General features: G+C 30.5%; 1 protein-coding gene across 1 annotated transcript; it reads left to right on the forward strand.

Moving 5' to 3' along the window:
- The first annotated feature begins 1,537 nt into the window (after nucleotides 1-1,537).
- On the forward strand, nucleotides 1,538-24,976 carry LOC127724891 (uncharacterized). Its single transcript, XM_052231894.1, has 6 exons — nucleotides 1,538-1,641; nucleotides 5,004-5,216; nucleotides 9,239-9,376; nucleotides 22,883-23,021; nucleotides 23,970-24,071; nucleotides 24,927-24,976. Exons 1-6 carry the CDS (start codon nucleotides 1,636-1,638, stop codon nucleotides 24,974-24,976), a joined length of 648 nt encoding a protein of 215 aa, XP_052087854.1. The 5' UTR covers nucleotides 1,538-1,635.
- Nucleotides 24,977-25,648: the final 672 nt, after the last annotated feature.

Here is a 25,648-nt window from a genome sequence, read left to right on the forward strand (position 1 = left end):
CTGTTAAGCATTATTTATTGTTTATAGTACAAACTCATGTTTACTATAAAAATCAATACTAAACCTAGATATCTATTTTTAGCTCTAAGATATATTTACTTTAATTCGATTAACCTTTAAAAATTACCGCATTCATACCGGGCCGCTCGATACGTGCATTCATTCAGTTTTTATACGTAAAGTTTTATCTTTAAATTATTATACCAGATTTAAATAGGTTAATGAAGTATTATTATATCTGATCGTAAAATTCTACTCTTCTTATGTTTTAAATACATTTACGATCTCTTTTGTTATAAAATTTAACACTCGTTCTCGACATTCAATCTAAACATTCATACGTGTAAAATATGAACTATTGGACAGTTATTGCAAAATTAATAAAGAAAGAATAAGACTGACCTTATATAAGAAACTTTCCAATCACAGAATTGTTATTTAACAGATATTAATTTCTTTAAGTTGTTAAATTGCAGACAGGTAAATATATAGGTGTTGACCACAAGATGTCTTCCCATAAGATCTAGAACAAAGGAATTAAACCGCCAAAAGTACTGACCAATAGAAGAAATGTACGATAGCGCTCAAATCAACCGTGAAAATAAAGTACCAACTACAGTGAAATCAGACTTAACCAAAACATGAGATGAGAATTCGTCCGTCAATAGTCCATGTCAATAAGTTAAAATAGAATAATACACAATGCTAATCCTTAATTACAAAATGTAATTAATAAGCTAACAATATAACTTTATTCAAGTATATACTAATATCAAGTACTAAGAATATAAAAATATACAGAATACATAAAATAACAGGCTATCACATTACTAAGAATAGTAAAATCTTCATTATAACCACCAGGCAGCATATATTTTCTGTTGTTATGGAATATCACATATTTTAGATTTTAGATTCAAGAAAACATCACTAAAACACGTGGAACATGGAGGAACATAACAGACGTAAATATAAAGATTTGTTAAGGCAAAAGCAATCTACATTTTGTTTGCCTGTCCCAAGTCTGTAGTCTGAGCCTGTAGTTCAGTAGTTGTCGTTTGTTCATGTCTGTCCTATCTATTTTTCGTAAATTGTTTTGTTATAAATTAGGCTGTTAGTTTTCTCAATCGAATTGTTTCACATTTTTCATGTCGGGGCCTTTTATAGCAGACTATATGGTAAGGGTTTTTCTAATTGTTGAAGACCGTATACGGTTGACCATAATTGCTTACATCAAATTCATTTGAACTTTAGTGGATAGTTGCCTCATTGGCAATCATACCACATCTCCTTATTTTTATGCATTTTTTATTCTGTTTTCTTATGAACAAATATGCTACATTTCAGATCTGCCATTTTTCAATTTTGGTCGATATAAAACCATAAATCTACGGTATTAGCAAGCGTAAAATAAGTGGTTGGACTGAACTGAAGGACTGCAACGTCACATTGATTTTAACCAATGAAATTCGCTGTTGCAATAATGTACTCTTCAAAAGTGAGATAAAATAATTAATATTTTAATCTTAGGTTAATAAATAGAACTATCGAGTACTGGATATTTTAAATTGAAATTGAAAAACGATACAATAAGAAAGTCACTTCACCTATTGACTTTTATGGTTTCAAGTTGAGATGAAGGTAAATTCAGAAGGTATCTTGTGGCTTTCATGTCGATCCGGCCCCACGTCGATCCGGCCCAAGTCGATCCGTCCCACGTCGATCCGGCCCAACGTCGATCCGGCCCATATTTAAAGTCGATCCGGCCCAATAAAAAAATATATTTATAAGGAATAAAAATAAAGATATATATTAATTGTAATTCATAAATGTTTATGAATTTTATTATAATGTAAAAGGTGTACGGTAAAAAAAAAAAGGCCTTTGACAAATATTTTCTTTAGATGAGTTTTAAAACAACTATGTTGATTATGTTTTCATTACAAGTTTTCAAGATTATTGGGTATAATTATAATAAAAACGTATATAACAGAATTTAGTACCAGACATCAACACTAATCAGCAGTAATTAGCATTTTCTTTCAATTGACTGTGATCTTAACAAGTCTTTCATCCTGTGTAATAACAAATAGTTACATACACAACGGTACAAGCCGATCCCTTAGCTGATACATGCAAAAATGTCGAATTTTTAAATTGCAAAATTGATTTAAAGTAAATTATTCAAACAACCCTCGTCATAAGCAAATCAAAACAAACAGTACTTATAGAACAACATATAAAAAGATGCAATCTTGATAATGTCATACAAGAATATATTGAAACATTTTTTTATAGGTGGTGCAATATTTTGTCTCTCCTGTTACCATGTTCAAAAGAAATTTCTGGTTATTTAAAAAAGGTTTCGATAGAATTTTAAGCTTGTATTTCGTAGCCAATAAGATGGTTTTCAAGAGTAAAAACTTCTATATATATTCATTCTGAAAAAATACAATTAACTATTATAACACATAACACCAAACAAAAGATCAAACTATAAAGACCTTGTTGATTACGTAACTTTAATCAATCAGGATTTGATTGAATTAAGTAATTTCGAGTGGCATTACCTTAGTTCACAATCATTAGACAATTGTTGAATAAACAAACCAATTATAGACTAATGATTTGATTAAACAAGTCATTATGATGAGTTAAATTTTATAGGTTCCATTGGACTGTAAATATTTATTTAGCTATTCTGTGTGTGAATTAAATAAAATAAAATCGCCATGACATTCAAAGTTATCATGGAAAATAACTTCATATTAATATGTTGAAGCTGCTATACAAACAGACACAATCACAATCATTTTCGTATTGATGAAAAATAATTCTTTGACTGGTACTCCAATACTTCACTTACCTGTTGTCATCCATCAACGATACTTTTTACAAATTCCATTTATACTGTTAAAATTTGTCACAAAATCCTCCAAAGTCAATATAGTTTATTCATATTTTATTATGGGGCCGGATCGACGTAGGGACGGATCGACGTGGGCCGGATCGACTTGGGACGGATCGACTTTGGGCCGGATCGACTTGGGGCCGGATCGGTTTGGGGACGGAACGACCGGATACCATCTTGTGGATTGACACCAAGGTAGCATAAAACATTTGGATGTAATAATAATATGACCGCTTTTTTTTTGCTTTGTAAACAACTCCCTGATAAAATTATGGATATATCTAAAATTGAGAAAGGAAATGGGAATATGTTAATGAGACAATAACCCAACCAAAGTGCAGACAACAGCCGAAGGCTATTAAGTGTTCTTCAATGAAGCATTAAATCCTGCATCTTGAGTCAATGTCAGAAGGTATAAGGTCCGTTCACGCCCAACTCACTTTCGCACCCCACACATTCACACCTCATATGTTCGTCCCTTAGGTTCGTTAGCACCCTACACATTTGACGAACCTGAATGGGCGCGAACGGGCCCGGATTCATGTCAGAATAGGTAATAAAAGAAACTAAGTAAAATGACACATAAACAAACATATATCTATAATTAGCAAAGTTTATTAGATGTACATAATAATGGCTGTTAAAATATACTTACCACCTAAATCCACATGTACATGTATCTTAAAGATATAGTCAAGTTAGAACTTCGCTCCATTTTAAACTGGTATGGGACTATATATTCAGGGCTCACGCTACCAGGCGACTAGGGTAAAGAAGTCCCTTTCCCCTCCGTCACTTTGCTTTGCCCAACCTTCAAAAGTAAAACACAAGTGTCTATGTTGTTTATGATTCTCGCTTTGAGTCACTTTTGTCATCAGCAATATTAAATTTTTACCAAGTCAACTAAATGGGCAATTAATCATTTAAAAATTCTAAAGTAATTCAAGGCACAAACGATTTACTTTCTTCAGAAAAGACAGAAGTAAATTTGTTGTCCATGTTTTGCATTAAAAATGTCACAATCCTTTCCCAATATCATGTAAAACATTGTTTATTTTGTAAATTTTTCTTCGTCCGGGGCTGCTATTCAAATTATTGGGCATATTATTGTACAACTACAGATCGTAGTAGGGATTTCATCGGAAAAGAACCCGCTTTGACCGAAATCTGGATAGTTGGGAAAATGACTACGAACACATGAATGGCACTGATGACAGACAAAAATTGATCCCAAAAGAAAAATTAGGCATTCTACACGCATATAAATTCTTTTTGTTACATCTTCTTAATTATTATATATATTTCCATGTATATGTATTGTTTCAACTAATAAGTTAAAGTTGCTCAACTCTGGGACTATTACACTAATATAAATTATTATATAATGTCCAAGCTGAACTGTTATATTTTTATATTTTTTTAATGAGAAATACTTTATTTCATGACCATGATAACCAAGTAGTTTTTCAATTGACGCTTAATTGATATAACAACTTTCTTTTCCTTTTTGATATATGTTTTTATTATTGCAAGATATTTAATTGCCTTTTTTTTACAAGAGGACTTGATATGACAAAATTAAACAACAGTTACTTTAATTGTATATCCAGGTACAAATTTAAGGGAGGGGGTAGGACCTTTATCAGGACTCCGGGATCCGGTGTTTTTAAGCTCGGGATTTCGGGATTGATCCTTTCGGGATCCGGGAATTCTTTTTTCGAATTTTGGGATGTCGGGATTTAAATTTTTTTAAATTCGGGACCTCTGGATTCCATGTTTTTAAGCCCGGGATTTAGGGATCAGGACCCCTCCTACCCCCCTCATTTAACAATATAAAAAAAAATGGCCCTTAATGTATTAATAGTAAAAAAAACAAACATTGTCATGATTGTAGCGCAGCGAGCAAACAAGAGCTTCTCCTTCAAATCTCACCACTTTTCCCTCTGAATTTTTAAAAGAGAAGTCACTTCTCCCTATCATTCTGAAGTAGTGTGAGCCCTGTGTATTGCCACGCAATACTCTCATAAGCTTGTTCTTTTTATTATGCTAGTAAGACTTGAAATATATATAAAAATAAAAACTGTATTTTCAGAAAACTAGATTTAAAACTGAACATGGGTTTAAATCTTCATGTAGAGAAGGAGAGGATCCTCTGGATACTTCAAAGGTGCCACTACGTAAGAGATTACAGAAAGGAAGTTTAAATTATGGTAAAAAAATGAAACAAGCAGATGGAAGTGAAGGCACAAGTGAAGATTCAGAGTATAGTAGCAGTTTCAAAGCAGATTTCTTACCTGCTAACAATGTAATTAGAGTTTGAATGAAATTGATACAACTTATGCTACATCATAGCTTCGAAACAATTTCTATTTGAAGTAAAATATGATTAATTTACTTATTTTTCATCTGCCATAACTTGCATAATATGCATTGAATTTTATTACCCTTTTTTACACTCATGGTTTAAAGTAGAGAGTAGGTTATTATTGTCCCTTTATACATCATTTTAGGTTAGTTGAAAAAAAAATTAATATGAGGGTTTCCTATTACATCTTATAAGGTAAATGTAGGTAAGTAGGGATTTTTTTTATTTTACTATTTTTTTTTACATTTCGTGTATGGGAGGGACATTCTGACTTTTATAACAGTGCCTTTCGAAAATTTAGGGATTGCTTTTTGTTAGCTTAAATAACAGGGAGGGTAGGGTAATAGGAAGCAAACATCATTTTTTATTTGGCCTTAGGACGTTTATTTTTATTTCTTTGCATTTGGAAAACAATACTTTATGATATGGTACAAAAATTAACCAAAAAAAATCAATTTGTTTTAGCCTATTATGAATTTTAAAATGTTTATATCATTGAAAAAGCTCAAAATTATCTCCCTTTGTTGAAAAAAAATGTGTGTTTTTTTGCATCACAATTGATATATCTTTTTTTACTCATTGATATTACCTTCCTTTATTTCTCCTACTTGTTCAACATGTTCAACAGAAAAAAGAATCCCAACAAAAATGCATGTTTCTTTTGAAGACAGATTGTGAGCTTACATGAACGGGTACCCCATATTTTTATTAATTTTTTCTATTGAGTATAGGATAAAATTCATTTACAGAAAAAAATAGTGAAATCCTGTATTTATACCCTCGAGCCCCCTTAAATTTTAATATTTAAACTGCAAGGAACATACATATATAAATACATTTCAGTATTTTTTTTGAAATCATATGCCTACTGATGAGTCCCAATTGCATATGAACTTACATTAATTTATTTTAGAAAGGGACGAAACTCACAAGGCTAAAAAGACATTTATCACAATAATATAAACCACCTTTTTGACACTTATACATAAAAATTGATATTTCAAAAAAAATTTAACAGAAAGATCTAAATCTACTTTTCTATGATAATGTCACGATAAATATCCTTGTTAGTCTAGGCACAATTTTGAATCTGAAGTAGCAAATCTATATGTGTTTAAAGGTTCTGGTAAAGGTCTAAAGTATATCAGTCCTTTCAACATAATGTAGTTTACGATCAGAAATTATTGCTTGCATTTAATATTGCCATCTTAATTGAATGAAAAATATGCAAGATAGTCTATAGCAGTTTAGAAATACTTTCATACAGATATATAAGATATAAGAATAGTTCTCATCAATTGGATGCTTGCTCAATCACATTATTTGCATTTAAAAATTTCACATTCAAAATTTCAGAATTTGTATAATATATATCTAAGACTGTGAATATTATCTCCCTTGTATGCCTGACTATATGTGTTAAAGTTTATTGTTAATGTCAAAAGTACAGATGTACATGTATAATATGTATCTAGGACTGTAGATAACATCTCCTTTCTGTGTTTACCTATTTACATTTTCTTGTTATGGTTATCAGTCTTCTCTACATATGAAATATGTATCTAGGACTGTAAATATTATCTCCCTTCTATGTTTACCTATTTACAGTTTCTTGTTAAGGTTATCAGTCTTCTCTCCATATAAAATATGTATCTAGGACTGTAAATATTATCTCCCTTCTATATTTACCTATTTGCAGTTTCTTGTTCAGGTTATCAGTCTTCTCTACATATAAAATATGTATCTAGGACTGTAGATATTATCTCCCTTCTGTGTTTACCTATTTGCAGATTCTTGTTAAGGTTATCAGTCTTCTTTACCTATAAACTATGTATCTAGGACTGTGAATATTATCTCCCTTCTATATTTACTTATTTACAGATTCTTGTTAAGGTTATCAGTCTTCTCTACATATAAAATATGTATCTAGGACTGTAAATATTATCTCCCTTCTGTGTTTACCTATTTACAGTTTCTTGTTAAGGTTATCAGTCTTCTCTACATATAAAATATGTATCTAGGACTGTAAATATTATCTTCCTTCTATGTTTACCTATTTTCAGTTTCTTGTTAAGGTTATCAGTCTTCTCTACATACGAAATATGTATCTAGGACTGTAAATATTATCTCCCTTCTGTGTTTACCTATTTACAGTTTCTTGTCAAGGTTATCAGTCTTCTCTACATATAAAATATGTATCTAGGACTGTAAATATTATCTCCCTTCTATATTCACTTATTTACAGATTCTTGTTAAGGTTATCAGTCTTCTCTACATATAAAATATGTATCTAGGACTGTAAATATTATCTCCCTTCTGTGTTTACCTATTTACAGTTTCTTGTTAAGGTTATCAGTCTTCTCTACATATAAAATATGTATCTAGGACTGTAAATATTATCTTCCTTCTATGTTTACCTATTTACAATTTCTTGTTCAGGTTATCAGTTTTCTCTACATATGAAATATGTATGTAGGACTGTAAATATTATCTCCCTTCTATATTTACCTATTTGCAGATTCTTGTTCAGGTTATCAGTCTTCTCTACATATAAAATATGTATCTAGGACTGTAGATATTATCTCCCTTCTGTGTTTACCTATTTGCAGATTCTTGTTAAGGTTATCAGTCTTCTTTACCTATAAACTATGTATCTAGGACTGTAAATATTATCTCCCTTCTATATTTACTTATTTACAGATTCTTGTTAAGGTTATCAGTCTTCTCTACATATAAAATATGTATCTAGGACTGTAAATATTATCTCCCTTCTGTGTTTACCTATTTACAGTTTCTTGTTAAGGTTATCAGTCTTCTCTACATATAAAATATGTATCTAGGACTGTAAATATTATCTTCCTTCTATGTTTACCTATTTTCAGTTTCTTGTTAAGGTTATCAGTCTTCTCTACATACGAAATATGTATCTAGGACTGTAAATATTATCTCCCTTCTGTGTTTACCTATTTACAGTTTCTTGTTAAGGTTATCAGTCTTCTCTACATATAAAATATGTATCTAGGACTGTAAATATTATCTCCCTTCTATATTTACTTATTTACAGATTCTTGTTAAGGTTATCAGTCTTCTCTACATATAAAATATGTATCTAGGACTGTAAATATTATCTCCCTTCTGTGTTTACCTATTTACAGTTTCTTGTTAAGGTTATCAGTCTTCTCTACATATAAAATATGTATCTAGGACTGTAAATATTATCTCCCTTTTATGTTTACCTATTTACAGTTTCTTGTTAAGGTTATCAGTCTTCTCTACATATAAAATATGTATCTAGGACTGTAAATATTATCTTCCTTCTATGTTTACCTATTTTCAGTTTCTTGTTAAGGTTATCAGTCTTCTCTACATACGAAATATGTATCTAGGACTGTAGATATCATCTTCCTTCTATGTTTACCTATTTACAGTTTCTTGTTAAGGTTATCAGTCTTCTCTACATACGAAATATGTATCTAGGACTGTAGATATCATCTTCCTTCTATGTTTACCTATTTACAGTTTCTTGTTAAGGTTATCAGTCTTCTCTACATATAAAATATGTATCTAGGACTGTAGATATCATCTCCCTTCTATGTCATTTTCCATTCTCAATTTTATTACCTATTTACAGTTTCTTGTTCAGGTTATCAGTCTTCACTACATGTAAAATATGTATCTAACTACATATTTATGTAACAGTTGATTAATAGCAGTCATTATCATAAACACAATATCTATATAAGACTGCATGACTGTATATAAAATCCCACTTCTTTTTTCCCCTAATTGCATATATAAGTGAATCTTTGGAAAGTTGATTTATTTTAGGCAGTTTCAAAATATACGTACTGTGTATAAAGGAGTATTATGACCCCTCTAGATTTGTATGAAGTATTTTTAGGTATCAAATAAATAAGAAGTCATGTTTAATTTCTCTTTCAATATAGATATATTTATTTCAGGCTGACAAAGTTGCTGGAGAAATATCAGAATTAGAGTCATATATACACCTACTGAAATGTGGACAAATTCATGCTGTAGATGAATCTTTGACACTTTTTGTTGTCCCAGACATTGACACCAGTAAATTTGTTCTTAAGGTATTGTACAATGTGCAGCACATGTTTCACAACTTTTTAAAAGAAACTTGCATGTGACATACAACATATGCATATAATAGAAAACACAACAAAACCATGAGAAAAATGACAACCATTCAGATGATACTAAATGGAGAATTTAAACTCATTATAATAAATCATGACAAAAACAAAAATTTACAAACGTGCACCAAAAGGTACAGATTAAATGATTTGTGAAGAAGTAAATATCAACTATTAAAATTTGTATAAATTTTAAGTATATATCCAAGTTTAAGCGTTGTTAAAACAAAGTTTATTAAATTATCAGCAATATTTATACAAGACAGAAGGATAGAAAAAAATATCTGATTACATTACAGATAAAAAAAATAATTAGAAGTTAACAAACATGTGACTTTTCCCAAGATCCACGGGTTGGATTAAAGTTGATAACCAGTATTCCTTGTCCAACATGAATAAACTTTTGATACTTTTTTTAAATAGGAAGAAGAATTTTTCATTGTTAAACGAGAACCAAAATCATTTTCAAATGAAGTTAGATGGGTTTACAGCTGCTGTTGTGATCCAAATAGACATGAACTACTTGAGAGTCTTTCAGACCATGTTGTTACTGATTTTGAAGGTACAGTTGCTTATAAGTAATATTTTGAGTTAATATATAACCTCAATACAAACTTATTAGACTCTTTGTTATAAAGGTATCCAAATGATTCTCTCTGTTGAAATCTATCTGTTAGTTGAAATCTATCTGTTAATACGAAACTCAAAACCTCAATGAATAGCAACTCTCTGTTTAGATCTTTTCTATTAAATACTTATATATCATGAGATTTAACATATATCTATATATCTCTACGTATTAACTAGTATTTTATGCCCCGCAAGTAAAAGTTAAGTTGAGGGCATATTGTTTTACCCCTGTTGTAGACCGTCTGTCCTATTATGCGTATATAGTTATTCTGCATTTCTCCACCTACAGTTTGAATGCTAATGTTTTCACATTGCTGTCTGTTTGTACACATATTGAAGATGTACATGTGGATGTGCATGTGGTTAGGGTATTGATATTTGCTTTTATGGGAGATAGTTGAACTTAGTAATTTTTGCAGTATAAACTTGCATATGAGATGCATAGCATTTTCTGAAAACTTCTCTTACAATTTGAATGCTATGATGTGTTCACTTTACTGACTGTTTTTACATATACTTATTGTGTGCCTGTGGTTAAGGTTTTGATTTTTGTTAATAATTGCTCTTTTGGGAGAAAGTTGAACTTAGTAATTTTTAGAGTATTTATCTGTATAAGAGGAAGTCCTACAGTGAACAATAAAACTATGTGCTCCCATGTTTAACTTTGTGTATTTTGAAATAAAACTTTGCATCTGCAGGGGCATACTTCAGAGGGGAGTGGGCGGGGGCATCACTTTGTCTAGTATTGTTAATAATGATAATTACAACCTATTACCTTTTTAATGAAAATTACTTATTTGAGAGAAATAACTGTATGTATGGATTAGCTTATGTCAGTTTTCATTTATCTTAGATTTTAATGATGATCTTTTTTTAACAGTTTTTTCAACAACTTTTAAACAATGTCTGCATTGCCAAGCTGTATGTAATATCTTGCAAGAAGTTGATGGTTTTTATGACATCTGCCCAGAAATTCAGAAAGGTATAAAATATTTATTATATATACTGTCTGTTTTAAAATATCTGGTTATATCAATGAATATGTGACGAGAAATGGATGCCAGTTGAATATTGAAAATGTTTTCACACTTAAAACTCTCCTTCAGAAAAAAAAAATGCTTAAAAAGAGTTTACATCCTCTACAAAAGTTTTGCTTTTCAATTTTGTTTGATGCAGTGTTTGTCTTTTGGATACGAAAATGTCAATAAAGCAAATTCAATGTAGTAAATTCTCTCAATTGAACAATATTCATTGTTTTTTTGGGATTTGTTTTAGCAACACGTTTGACAATTTGAAACAATCTGATATAATATTTTTTAGAAGTTATAAACTTGGGAATTATTGCATTAATAATAAAGAAAATACTATTGAAAGTCTTCTTTTATTCAAGTCTGTTCTCATTCTTATTAGATTACACAGTATTATCAAATGGTACCTAAATTATTTAAATTTTGCAATTTAAATCCTTCAACTCCTGCTGTATTATTTTATTTACTGATGTATGTATTCTTTGCTCTTTTTGTTATGAAATTTCTAGTTTGTTTTGATATATTGTTTTAAATGTTCATTAAGTAATCAGGGATATTCCACACTCAGGCACTGAAGTCTTTCCCATATCAGGAAGAAGTATTAGTTGCATTTATATGGAGATTTACCAGTGATGAGCTTAGCACTATAACCTATGCAGCTACTATTTATTCTTTTGTTACAAATTGAAAATTAATTGTACTAATTTTGGTCCTTATAGACACTTAGCAGATTAAAAAATATTAAAGCTGTAGTGCTTCTGCAAATGGAATGAAGAAAGTCTGATAGTTTAAAATCATTTTTTTTTCAGATCATGATTACACCAATAACACATCGGCTAATGTTGAGGTAAGAGAATAGTTTCTTTTAACAAATATACTCAGACATTTGTTTAACTTATCTTATATGAGTTCACTTAAAGATTTAAATACCAAATGTGCACATGTCGTACTATACTGGTTAAATTAAATAATTTGTTTTCATATTTAGCACTGTTCATGGTCAAAGACTGTGTACATTTCTGTCATACGACATTACAGTTCTTTTTACATATAAAATATGTATCTAGGACTGTAGATATTATCTCCCCTTTATGTGTACCTATTTACAGGTTCTTGTTAATAGATAAAGGAAGATGTGGTATGAGTGCCAATGAAACAACTCTTCATCAAAGTCACAATCTATAAAAGTAAACCATTAATAGGTCATGGTACTGTTTTCAACAGGGAGCCTAGGCTCACACTGAACAGCATGCATATATATATACATTTCAGTATTTTATTTTAAATCATATGCAATGCCTACTGATGAGTCCCAATTGCATATGAACTTACATTAATTTATTTTAGAAAGGGACGAAACTCACAAGGCTAAAAAGACATTTATCACAATGATATAAACCATCACTTTGACACTTATACATAAAAATTGATATTTCAAACAAAATTTTAACAGAAAGATCTAAATCTACTTTTCTATGATAATGTCACGATAAATATCCTTGTGAGTCTAGGCACAATTTTGAATCTGAAGTTGCAAATCTATATGTGTTTAAAGGTTCTGGTAAAGGTCTAAAGCATATCAGTCCTTTCAACATAATGTAGTTTATAATCAGAAATTATTGCTTGCATTTAATATTGCCATCTTATTTGAATAAAAAATATGCAAGACAGACCAGAGCACTTTAGAAATACTTTCATACAGATATATAAGATATTAGAATAGTTCTCATCAATTGGATGCTTGCTCAATCACATTATTTGCATTCAAAAATTTCACTTTCAAAATTTCAGAATTTATATAATATATATCTAAGACTGTGAATATTATCTCCCTTGTATGCCTGACTATATGTGTTAAAGTTTATTGTTAATGTCAAAAGTACAGATGTACATGTATAATATGTATCTAGGACTGTAAATATTATCTCCCTTCTATGTTTACCTATTTACAGTTTCTTGTTAAGGTTATCAGTCTTCTCTCCATATAAAATATGTATCTAGGACTGTAAATATTATCTCCCTTCTATATTTACCTATTTACAATTTCTTGTTCAGGTTATCAGTCTTCTCTACATATAAAATATGTATCTATAACTGTAGATATTATCTCCCTTTTATATTTACCTATTTACAACTTCTTGTTAAGGTTATCAGTCTTCTCTACATATAAAATATGTATCTAGGACTGTAAATATTATCTCCCTTCTGTGTTTACCTATTTAATTCTTGTTAAGGTTATCAGTCTTCTCTACATACGAAATATGTATCTAGGACTGTAGATATTATCTCCCTTTTATGTTTACCTATTTACAATTTCGTGTTCAGGTTATCTGTCTTTTCTACATATGAAATATGTATGTAGGACTGTAGATATTATCTCCCTTTTATGTTTACCTATTTACAATTTCTTGTTCAGGTTATCAGTCTTCTCTACATATGAAATATGTATGTAGGACTGTAAATATTATCTCCCTTCTATATTTACCTATTTGCAGATTCTTTTGTCAGGTTATCAGTCTTTTAAAATTTTGACTCAATCATTTTTATTACAAAAAATAAAAAGATATGAAGATACAATGTACGATTTGTATTTCATAGTATATGATAATTTAAATAAAATTTGGGCGTGAACGTGTAGGGTGCAAACTAGTCCAAATAATTATGACGTCTTGCAAGGCTATTTTAATTTTTTTTCTGTGACACCTTCCTACGACAGGTAGGCGTCACAGAAAAAAATTAAAATAGCCTTGCAAGACGTCATAATTATTTGGACTAGGTGCAAACAGACTTTGCGTTCGAACGTGTAGGATGCCAGGGGCGGATCCAGCCATTTTAAAAAAGGGGGGGGGGTCCTAACCAAGGACAAAAGGGGGGGGGGTTCCAACTACATGTCCCCATTCAAATGCATTGATCGTCCAAAAAAAGGGGGGGTTCCAACCCCGGAACCCCCCTCCTGGATCCGCCACTGGATGCAAACATGAAAGGGGGCGAACGTGAATGGGCGCGAACGGACCCGGATTAATTATTTAGGGAACCACTGTCGTACCATTAACAGGAGCGTGCTAATTCATATTCATCATCAATCCACAGAACCTACCTGTTCTTAAATACTAATTAAAAGATATGTATGACAATTTTTTAGTGTAGTAACTTCGTAAAATGTATAGTCGTTCTCTTTATTAACCTCAGTTCTTTTGTATCTTCTTTTTTGAAGAGTACATTATTGCAACAGCAAATTTCATTGGTTTAAATCAATGTGACGTTGCAGTCCTTCAGTTCAGTCCAACCACTTTTTTTGTGCATACTAATAACTCATGTTATTAGCAAGCGTAAAATAAGTGGTTGGACTGAACTGAAGGACTGCAACGTCACATTGATTTTAACCAATGAAATTCGCTGTTGCAATAATGTACTCTTCAAAAGTGAGATAAAATAATTAATATTTTAATCTTAGGTTAATAAATAGAACTATCGAGTACTGGATATTTTAAATTGAAATTGAAAAACGATACAATAAGAAAGTCACTTCACCTATTGACTTTGATGGTTTCAAGTTGAGATGAAGGTAAATTCAGAAGGTATCTTGTGGCTTTCATGTCGATCCGGCCCCACGTCGATCCGGCCCAAGTCGATCCGTCCCACGTCGATCCGGCCCAACGTCGATCCGGCCCATATTTAAAGTCGATCCGGCCCAATAAAAAAATATATTTATAAGGAATAAAAATAAAGATATATATTAATTGTAATTCATAAATGTTTATGAATTTTATTATAATGTAAAAGGTGTACGGTAAAAAAAAAAAGGCCTTTGACAAATATTTTCTTTAGATGAGTTTTAAAACAACTATGTTGATTATGTTTTCATTACAAGTTTTCAAGATTATTGGGTATAATTATAATAAAAACGTATATAACAGAATTTAGTACCAGACATCAACACTAATCAGCAGTAATTAGCATTTTCTTTCAATTGACTGTGATCTTAACAAGTCTTTCATCCTGTGTAATAACAAATAGTTACATACACAACGGTACAAGCCGATCCCTTAGCTGATACATGCAAAAATGTCGAATTTTTAAATTGCAAAATTGATTTAAAGTAAATTATTCAAACAACCCTCGTCATAAGCAAATCAAAACAAACAGTACTTATAGAACAACATATAAAAAGATGCAATCTTGATAATGTCATACAAGAATATATTGAAACATTTTTTTATAGGTGGTGCAATATTTTGTCTCTCCTGTTACCATGTTCAAAAGAAATTTCTGGTTATTTAAAAAAGGTTTCGATAGAATTTTAAGCTTGTATTTCGTAGCTAATAAGATGGTTTTCAAGAGTAAAAACTTCTATATATATTCATTCTGAAAAAATACAATTAACTATTATAACACATAACACCAAACAAAAGATCAAACTATAAAGACCTTGTTGATTACGTAACTTTAATCAATCAGGATTTGATTGAATTAAGTAATTTCGAGTGGCATTACCTTAGTTCACAATCATTAGACAATTGTTGAATAAACAAACCAATTATAGACTAATGATTTGATTAAACAAGTCATTATGATGAGTTAAATTTTATAGGTTCCATTGGACTGTAAATATTTATTTAGCTATTCTGTGTGTGAATTAAATAAAATAAAATCGCCATGACATTCAAAGTTATCATGGAAAATAACTTCATATTAATATGTTGAAGCTGCTATACAAACAGACACAATCACAATCATTTTCGTATTGATGAAAAATAATTCTTTGACTGGTACTCCAATACTTCACTTACCTGTTGTCATCCATCAACGATACTTTTTACAAATTCCATTTATACTGTTAAAATTTGTCACAAAATCCTCCAAAGTCAATATAGTTTATTCATATTTTATTATGGGGCCGGATCGACGTAGGGACGGATCGACGTGGGCCGGATCGACTTGGGACGGATCGACTTTGGGCCGGATCGACTTGGGGCCGGATCGGTTTGGGGACGGAACGACCGGATACCATCTTGTGGATTGACACCAAGGTAGCATAAAACATTTGGATGTAATAATAATATGACCGCTTTTTTTTTGCTTTGTAAACAACTCCCTGATAAAATTATGGATATATCTAAAATTGAGAAAGGAAATGGGAATATGTTAATGAGACAATAACCCAACCAAAGTGCAGACAACAGCCGAAGGCTATTAAGTGTTCTTCAATGAAGCATTAAATCCTGCATCTTGAGTCAATGTCAGAAGGTATAAGGTCCGTTCACGCCCAACTCACTTTCGCACCCCACACATTCACACCTCATATGTTCGTCCCTTAGGTTCGTTAGCACCCTACACATTTGACGAACCTGAATGGGCGCGAACGGGCCCGGATTCATGTCAGAATAGGTAATAAAAGAAACTAAGTAAAATGACACATAAACAAACATATATCTATAATTAGCAAAGTTTATTAGATGTACATAATAATGGCTGTTAAAATATACTTACCACCTAAATCCACATGTACATGTATCTTAAAGATATAGTCAAGTTAGAACTTCGCTCCATTTTAAACTGGTATGGGACTATATATTCAGGGCTCACGCTACCAGGCGACTAGGGTAAAGAAGTCCCTTTCCCCTCCGTCACTTTGCTTTGCCCAACCTTCAAAAGTAAAACACAAGTGTCTATGTTGTTTATGATTCTCGCTTTGAGTCACTTTTGTCATCAGCAATATTAAATTTTTACCAAGTCAACTAAATGGGCAATTAATCATTTAAAAATTCTAAAGTAATTCAAGGCACAAACGATTTACTTTCTTCAGAAAAGACAGAAGTAAATTTGTTGTCCATGTTTTGCATTAAAAATGTCACAATCCTTTCCCAATATCATGTAAAACATTGTTTATTTTGTAAATTTTTCTTCGTCCGGGGCTGCTATTCAAATTATTGGGCATATTATTGTACAACTACAGATCGTAGTAGGGATTTCATCGGAAAAGAACCCGCTTTGACCGAAATCTGGATAGTTGGGAAAATGACTACGAACACATGAATGGCACTGATGACAGACAAAAATTGATCCCAAAAGAAAAATTAGGCATTCTACACGCATATAAATTCTTTTTGTTACATCTTCTTAATTATTATATATATTTCCATGTATATGTATTGTTTCAACTAATAAGTTAAAGTTGCTCAACTCTGGGACTATTACACTAATATAAATTATTATATAATGTCCAAGCTGAACTGTTATATTTTTATATTTTTTTAATGAGAAATACTTTATTTCATGACCATGATAACCAAGTAGTTTTTCAATTGACGCTTAATTGATATAACAACTTTCTTTTCCTTTTTGATATATGTTTTTATTATTGCAAGATATTTAATTGCCTTTTTTTACAAGAGGACTTGATATGACAAAATTAAACAACAGTTACTTTAATTGTATATCCAGGTACAAATTTAAGGGAGGGGGTAGGACCTTTATCAGGACTCCGGGATCCGGTGTTTTTAAGCTCGGGATTTCGGGATTGATCCTTTCGGGATCCGGGAATTCTTTTTTCGAATTTTGGGATGTCGGGATTTAAATTTTTTTAAATTCGGGACCTCTGGATTCCATGTTTTTAAGCCCGGGATTTAGGGATCAGGACCCCTCCTACCCCCCTCATTTAACAATATAAAAAAAAATGGCCCTTAATGTATTAATAGTAAAAAAAACAAACATTGTCATGATTGTAGCGCAGCGAGCAAACAAGAGCTTCTCCTTCAAATCTCACCACTTTTCCCTCTGAATTTTTAAAAGAGAAGTCACTTCTCCCTATCATTCTGAAGTAGTGTGAGCCCTGTGTATTGCCACGCAATACTCTCATAAGCTTGTTCTTTTTATTATGCTAGTAAGACTTGAAATATATATAAAAATAAAAACTGTATTTTCAGAAAACTAGATTTAAAACTGAACATGGGTTTAAATCTTCATGTAGAGAAGGAGAGGATCCTCTGGATACTTCAAAGGTGCCACTACGTAAGAGATTACAGAAAGGAAGTTTAAATTATGGTAAAAAAATGAAACAAGCAGATGGAAGTGAAGGCACAAGTGAAGATTCAGAGTATAGTAGCAGTTTCAAAGCAGATTTCTTACCTGCTAACAATGTAATTAGAGTTTGAATGAAATTGATACAACTTATGCTACATCATAGCTTCGAAACAATTTTTATTTGAAGTAAAATATGATTAATTTACTTATTTTTCATCTGCCATAACTTGCATAATATGCATTGAATTTTATTACCCTTTTTTACACTCATGGTTTAAAGTAGAGAGTAGGTTATTATTGTCCCTTTATACATCATTTTAGGTTAGTTGAAAAAAAAATTAATATGAGGGTTTCCTATTACATCTTATAAGGTAAATGTAGGTAAGTAGGGATTTTTTTTATTTTACTATTTTTTTTTACATTTCGTGTATGGGAGGGACATTCTGACTTTTATAACAGTGCCTATCGAAAATTTAGGGATTGCTTTTTGTTAGCTTAAATAACAGGGAGGGTAGGGTAATAGGAAGCAAACATCATTTTTTATTTGGCCTTAGGACGTTTATTTTTATTTCTTTGCATTTGGAAAACAATACTTTATGATATGGTACAAAAATTAACCAAAAAAAATCAATTTGTTTTAGCCTATTATGAATTTTAAAATGTTTATATCATTGAAAAAGCTCAAAATTATCTCCCTTTGTTGAAAAAAAATGTGTGTTTTTTTGCATCACAATTGATATATCTTTTTTTACTCATTGATATTACCTTCCTTTATTTCTCCTACTTGTTCAACATGTTCAACAGAAAAAAGAATCCCAACAAAAATGCATGTTTCTTTTGAAGACAGATTGTGAGCTTACATGAACGGGTACCCCATATTTTTATTAATTTTTTCTATTGAGTATAGGATAAAATTCATTTACAGAAAAAAATAGTGAAATCCTGTATTTATACCCTCGAGCCCCCTTAAATTTTAATATTTAAACTGCAAGGAACATACATATATAAATACATTTCAGTATTTTTTTTGAAATCATATGCCTACTGATGAGTCCCAATTGCATATGAACTTACATTAATTTATTTTAGAAAGGGACGAAACTCACAAGGCTAAAAAGACATTTATCACAATAATATAAACCACCTTTTTGACACTTATACATAAAAATTGATATTTCAAAAAAAATTTAACAGAAAGATCTAAATCTACTTTTCTATGATAATGTCACGATAAATATCCTTGTTAGTCTAGGCACAATTTTGAATCTGAAGTAGCAAATCTATATGTGTTTAAAGGTTCTGGTAAAGGTCTAAAGTATATCAGTCCTTTCAACATAATGTAGTTTACGATCAGAAATTATTGCTTGCATTTAATATTGCCATCTTAATTGAATGAAAAATATGCAAGATAGTCTATAGCAGTTTAGAAATACTTTCATACAGATATATAAGATATAAGAATAGTTCTCATCAATTGGATGCTTGCTCAATCACATTATTTGCATTTAAAAATTTCACATTCAAAATTTCAGAATTTGTATAATATATATCTAAGACTGTGAATATTATCTCCCTTGTATGCCTGACTATATGTGTTAAAGTTTATTGTTAATGTCAAAAGTACAGATGTACATGTATAATATGTATCTAGGACTGTAGATAACATCTCCTTTCTGTGTTTACCTATTTACATTTTCTTGTTATGGTTATCAGTCTTCTCTACATATGAAATATGTATCTAGGACTGTAAATATTATCTCCCTTCTATGTTTACCTATTTACAGTTTCTTGTTAAGGTTATCAGTCTTCTCTCCATATAAAATATGTATCTAGGACTGTAAATATTATCTCCCTTCTATATTTACCTATTTGCAGTTTCTTGTTCAGGCTATCAGTCTTCTCTACATATAAAATATGTATCTAGGACTGTAGATATTATCTCCCTTCTGTGTTTACCTATTTGCAGATTCTTGTTAAGGTTATCAGTCTTCTTTACCTATAAACTATGTATCTAGGACTGTGAATATTATCTCCCTTCTATATTTACTTATTTACAGATTCTTGTTAAGGTTATCAGTCTTCTCTACATATAAAATATGTATCTAGGACTGTAAATATTATCTCCCTTCTGTGTTTACCTATTTACAGTTTCTTGTTAAGGTTATCAGTCTTCTCTACATATAAAATATGTATCTAGGACTGTAAATATTATCTTCCTTCTATGTTTACCTATTTTCAGTTTCTTGTTAAGGTTATCAGTCTTCTCTACATACGAAATATGTATCTAGGACTGTAAATATTATCTCCCTTCTGTGTTTACCTATTTACAGTTTCTTGTTAAGGTTATCAGTCTTCTCTACATATAAAATATGTATCTAGGACTGTAAATATTATCTCCCTTCTATATTCACTTATTTACAGATTCTTGTTAAGGTTATCAGTCTTCTCTACATATAAAATATGTATCTAGGACTGTAAATATTATCTCCCTTCTGTGTTTACCTATTTACAGTTTCTTGTTAAGGTTATCAGTCTTCTCTACATATAAAATATGTATCTAGGACTGTAAATATTATCTTCCTTCTATGTTTACCTATTTACAATTTCTTGTTCAGGTTATCAGTTTTCTCTACATATGAAATATGTATGTAGGACTGTAAATATTATCTCCCTTCTATATTTACCTATTTGCAGATTCTTGTTCAGGTTATCAGTCTTCTCTACATATAAAATATGTATCTAGGACTGTAGATATTATCTCCCTTCTGTGTTTACCTATTTGCAGATTCTTGTTAAGGTTATCAGTCTTCTTTACCTATAAACTATGTATCTAGGACTGTAAATATTATCTCCCTTCTATATTTACTTATTTACAGATTCTTGTTAAGGTTATCAGTCTTCTCTACATATAAAATATGTATCTAGGACTGTAAATATTATCTCCCTTCTGTGTTTACCTATTTACAGTTTCTTGTTAAGGTTATCAGTCTTCTCTACATATAAAATATGTATCTAGGACTGTAAATATTATCTTCCTTCTATGTTTACCTATTTTCAGTTTCTTGTTAAGGTTATCAGTCTTCTCTACATACGAAATATGTATCTAGGACTGTAAATATTATCTCCCTTCTGTGTTTACCTATTTACAGTTTCTTGTTAAGGTTATCAGTCTTCTCTACATATAAAATATGTATCTAGGACTGTAAATATTATCTCCCTTCTATATTTACTTATTTACAGATTCTTGTTAAGGTTATCAGTCTTCTCTACATATAAAATATGTATCTAGGACTGTAAATATTATCTCCCTTCTGTGTTTACCTATTTACAGTTTCTTGTTAAGGTTATCAGTCTTCTCTACATATAAAATATGTATCTAGGACTGTAAATATTATCTCCCTTTTATGTTTACCTATTTACAGTTTCTTGTTAAGGTTATCAGTCTTCTCTACATATAAAATATGTATCTAGGACTGTAAATATTATCTTCCTTCTATGTTTACCTATTTTCAGTTTCTTGTTAAGGTTATCAGTCTTCTCTACATACGAAATATGTATCTAGGACTGTAGATATCATCTTCCTTCTATGTTTACCTATTTACAGTTTCTTGTTAAGGTTATCAGTCTTCTCTACATACGAAATATGTATCTAGGACTGTAGATATCATCTTCCTTCTATGTTTACCTATTTACAGTTTCTTGTTAAGGTTATCAGTCTTCTCTACATATAAAATATGTATCTAGGACTGTAGATATCATCTCCCTTCTATGTCATTTTCCATTCTCAATTTTATTACCTATTTACAGTTTCTTGTTCAGGTTATCAGTCTTCACTACATGTAAAATATGTATCTAACTACATATTTATGTAACAGTTGATTAATAGCAGTCATTATCATAAACACAATATCTATATAAGACTGCATGACTGTATATAAAATCCCACTTCTTTTTTCCCCTAATTGCATATATAAGTGAATCTTTGGAAAGTTGATTTATTTTAGGCAGTTTCAAAATATACGTACTGTGTATAAAGGAGTATTATGACCCCTCTAGATTTGTATGAAGTATTTTTAGGTATCAAATAAATAAGAAGTCATGTTTAATTTCTCTTTCAATATAGATATATTTATTTCAGGCTGACAAAGTTGCTGGAGAAATATCAGAATTAGAGTCATATATACACCTACTGAAATGTGGACAAATTCATGCTGTAGATGAATCTTTGACACTTTTTGTTGTCCCAGACATTGACACCAGTAAATTTGTTCTTAAGGTATTGTACAATGTGCAGCACATGTTTCACAACTTTTTAAAAGAAACTTGCATGTGACATACAACATATGCATATAATAGAAAACACAACAAAACCATGAGAAAAATGACAACCATTCAGATGATACTAAATGGAGAATTTAAACTCATTATAATAAATCATGACAAAAACAAAAATTTACAAACGTGCACCAAAAGGTACAGATTAAATGATTTGTGAAGAAGTAAATATCAACTATTAAAATTTGTATAAATTTTAAGTATATATCCAAGTTTAAGCGTTGTTAAAACAAAGTTTATTAAATTATCAGCAATATTTATACAAGACAGAAGGATAGAAAAAAATATCTGATTACATTACAGATAAAAAAAATAATTAGAAGTTAACAAACATGTGACTTTTCCCAAGATCCACGGGTTGGATTAAAGTTGATAACCAGTATTCCTTGTCCAACATGAATAAACTTTTGATACTTTTTTTAAATAGGAAGAAGAATTTTTCATTGTTAAACGAGAACCAAAATCATTTTCAAATGAAGTTAGATGGGTTTACAGCTGCTGTTGTGATCCAAATAGACATGAACTACTTGAGAGTCTTTCAGACCATGTTGTTACTGATTTTGAAGGTACAGTTGCTTATAAGTAATATTTTGAGTTAATATATAACCTCAATACAAACTTATTAGACTCTTTGTTATAAAGGTATCCAAATGATTCTCTCTGTTGAAATCTATCTGTTAGTTGAAATCTATCTGTTAATACGAAACTCAAAACCTCAATGAATAGCAACTCTCTGTTTAGATCTTTTCTATTAAATACTTATATATCATGAGATTTAACATATATCTATATATCTCTACGTATTAACTAGTATTTTATGCCCCGCAAGTAAAAGTTAAGTTGAGGGCATATTGTTTTACCCCTGTTGTAGACCGTCTGTCCTATTATGCGTATATAGTTATTCTGCATTTCTCCACCTACAGTTTGAATGCTAATGTTTTCACATTGCTGTCTGTTTGTACACATATTGAAGATGTACATGTGGATGTGCATGTGGTTAGGGTATTGATATTTGCTTTTATGGGAGATAGTTGAACTTAGTAATTTTTGCAGTATAAACTTGCATATGAGATGCATAGCATTTTCTGAAAACTTCTCTTACAATTTGAATGCTATGATGTGTTCACTTTACTGACTGTTTTTACATATACTTATTGTGTGCCTGTGGTTAAGGTTTTGATTTTTGTTAATAATTGCTCTTTTGGGAGAAAGTTGAACTTAGTAATTTTTAGAGTATTTATCTGTATAAGAGGAAGTCCTACAGTGAACAATAAAACTATGTGCTCCCATGTTTAACTTTGTGTATTTTGAAATAAAACTTTGCATCTGCAGGGGCATACTTCAGAGGGGAGTGGGCGGGGGCATCACTTTGTCTAGTATTGTTAATAATGATAATTACAACCTATTACCTTTTTAATGAAAATTACTTATTTGAGAGAAATAACTGTATGTATGGATTAGCTTATGTCAGTTTTCATTTATCTTATATTTTAATGATGATCTTTTTTTAACAGTTTTTTCAACAACTTTTAAACAATGTCTGCATTGCCAAGCTGTATGTAATATCTTGCAAGAAGTTGATGGTTTTTATGACATCTGCCCAGAAATTCAGAAAGGTATAAAATATTTATTATATATACTGTCTGTTTTAAAATATCTGGTTATATCAATGAATATGTGACGAGAAATGGATGCCAGTTGAATATTGAAAATGTTTTCACACTTAAAACTCTCCTTCAGAAAAAAAAAATGCTTAAAAAGAGTTTACATCCTCTACAAAAGTTTTGCTTTTCAATTTTGTTTGATGCAGTGTTTGTCTTTTGGATACGAAAATGTCAATAAAGCAAATTCAATGTAGTAAATTCTCTCAATTGAACAATATTCATTGTTTTTTTGGGATTTGTTTTAGCAACACGTTTGACAATTTGAAACAATCTGATATAATATTTTTTAGGAGTTATAAACTTGGGAATTATTGCATTAATAATAAAGAAAATACTATTGAAAGTCTTCTTTTATTCAAGTCTGTTCTCATTCTTATTAGATTACACAGTATTATCAAATGGTACCTAAATTATTTAAATTTTGCAATTTAAATCCTTCAACTCCTGCTGTATTATTTTATTTACTGATGTATGTATTCTTTGCTCTTTTTGTTATGAAATTTCTAGTTTGTTTTGATATATTGTTTTAAATGTTCATTAAGTAATCAGGGATATTCCACACTCAGGCACTGAAGTCTTTCCCATATCAGGAAGAAGTATTAGTTGCATTTATATGGAGATTTACCAGTGATGAGCTTAGCACTATAACCTATGCAGCTACTATTTATTCTTTTGTTACAAATTGAAAATTAATTGTACTAATTTTGGTCCTTATAGACACTTAGCAGATTAAAAAATATTAAAGCTGTAGTGCTTCTGCAAATGGAATGAAGAAAGTCTGATAGTTTAAAATCATTTTTTTTTCAGATCATGATTACACCAATAACACATCGGCTAATGTTGAGGTAAGAGAATAGTTTCTTTTAACAAATATACTCAGACATTTGTTTAACTTATCTTATATGAGTTCACTTAAAGATTTAAATACCAAATGTGCACATGTCGTACTATACTGGTTAAATTAAATAATTTGTTTTCATATTTAGCACTGTTCATGGTCAAAGACTGTGTACATTTCTGTCATACGACATTACAGTTCTTTTTACATATAAAATATGTATCTAGGACTGTAGATATTATCTCCCCTTTATGTGTACCTATTTACAGGTTCTTGTTAATAGATAAAGGAAGATGTGGTATGAGTGCCAATGAAACAACTCTTCATCAAAGTCACAATCTATAAAAGTAAACCATTAATAGGTCATGGTACTGTTTTCAACAGGGAGCCTAGGCTCACACTGAACAGCATGCATATATATATACATTTCAGTATTTTATTTTAAATCATATGCAATGCCTACTGATGAGTCCCAATTGCATATGAACTTACATTAATTTATTTTAGAAAGGGACGAAACTCACAAGGCTAAAAAGACATTTATCACAATGATATAAACCATCACTTTGACACTTATACATAAAAATTGATATTTCAAACAAAATTTTAACAGAAAGATCTAAATCTACTTTTCTATGATAATGTCACGATAAATATCCTTGTGAGTCTAGGCACAATTTTGAATCTGAAG

This window comes from Mytilus californianus, unplaced genomic scaffold, assembly GCF_021869535.1.
Source record: "Mytilus californianus isolate M0D057914Y unplaced genomic scaffold, xbMytCali1.0.p SCAF_14, whole genome shotgun sequence".
Classification (NCBI taxonomy): domain Eukaryota; kingdom Metazoa; phylum Mollusca; class Bivalvia; order Mytilida; family Mytilidae; genus Mytilus; species Mytilus californianus.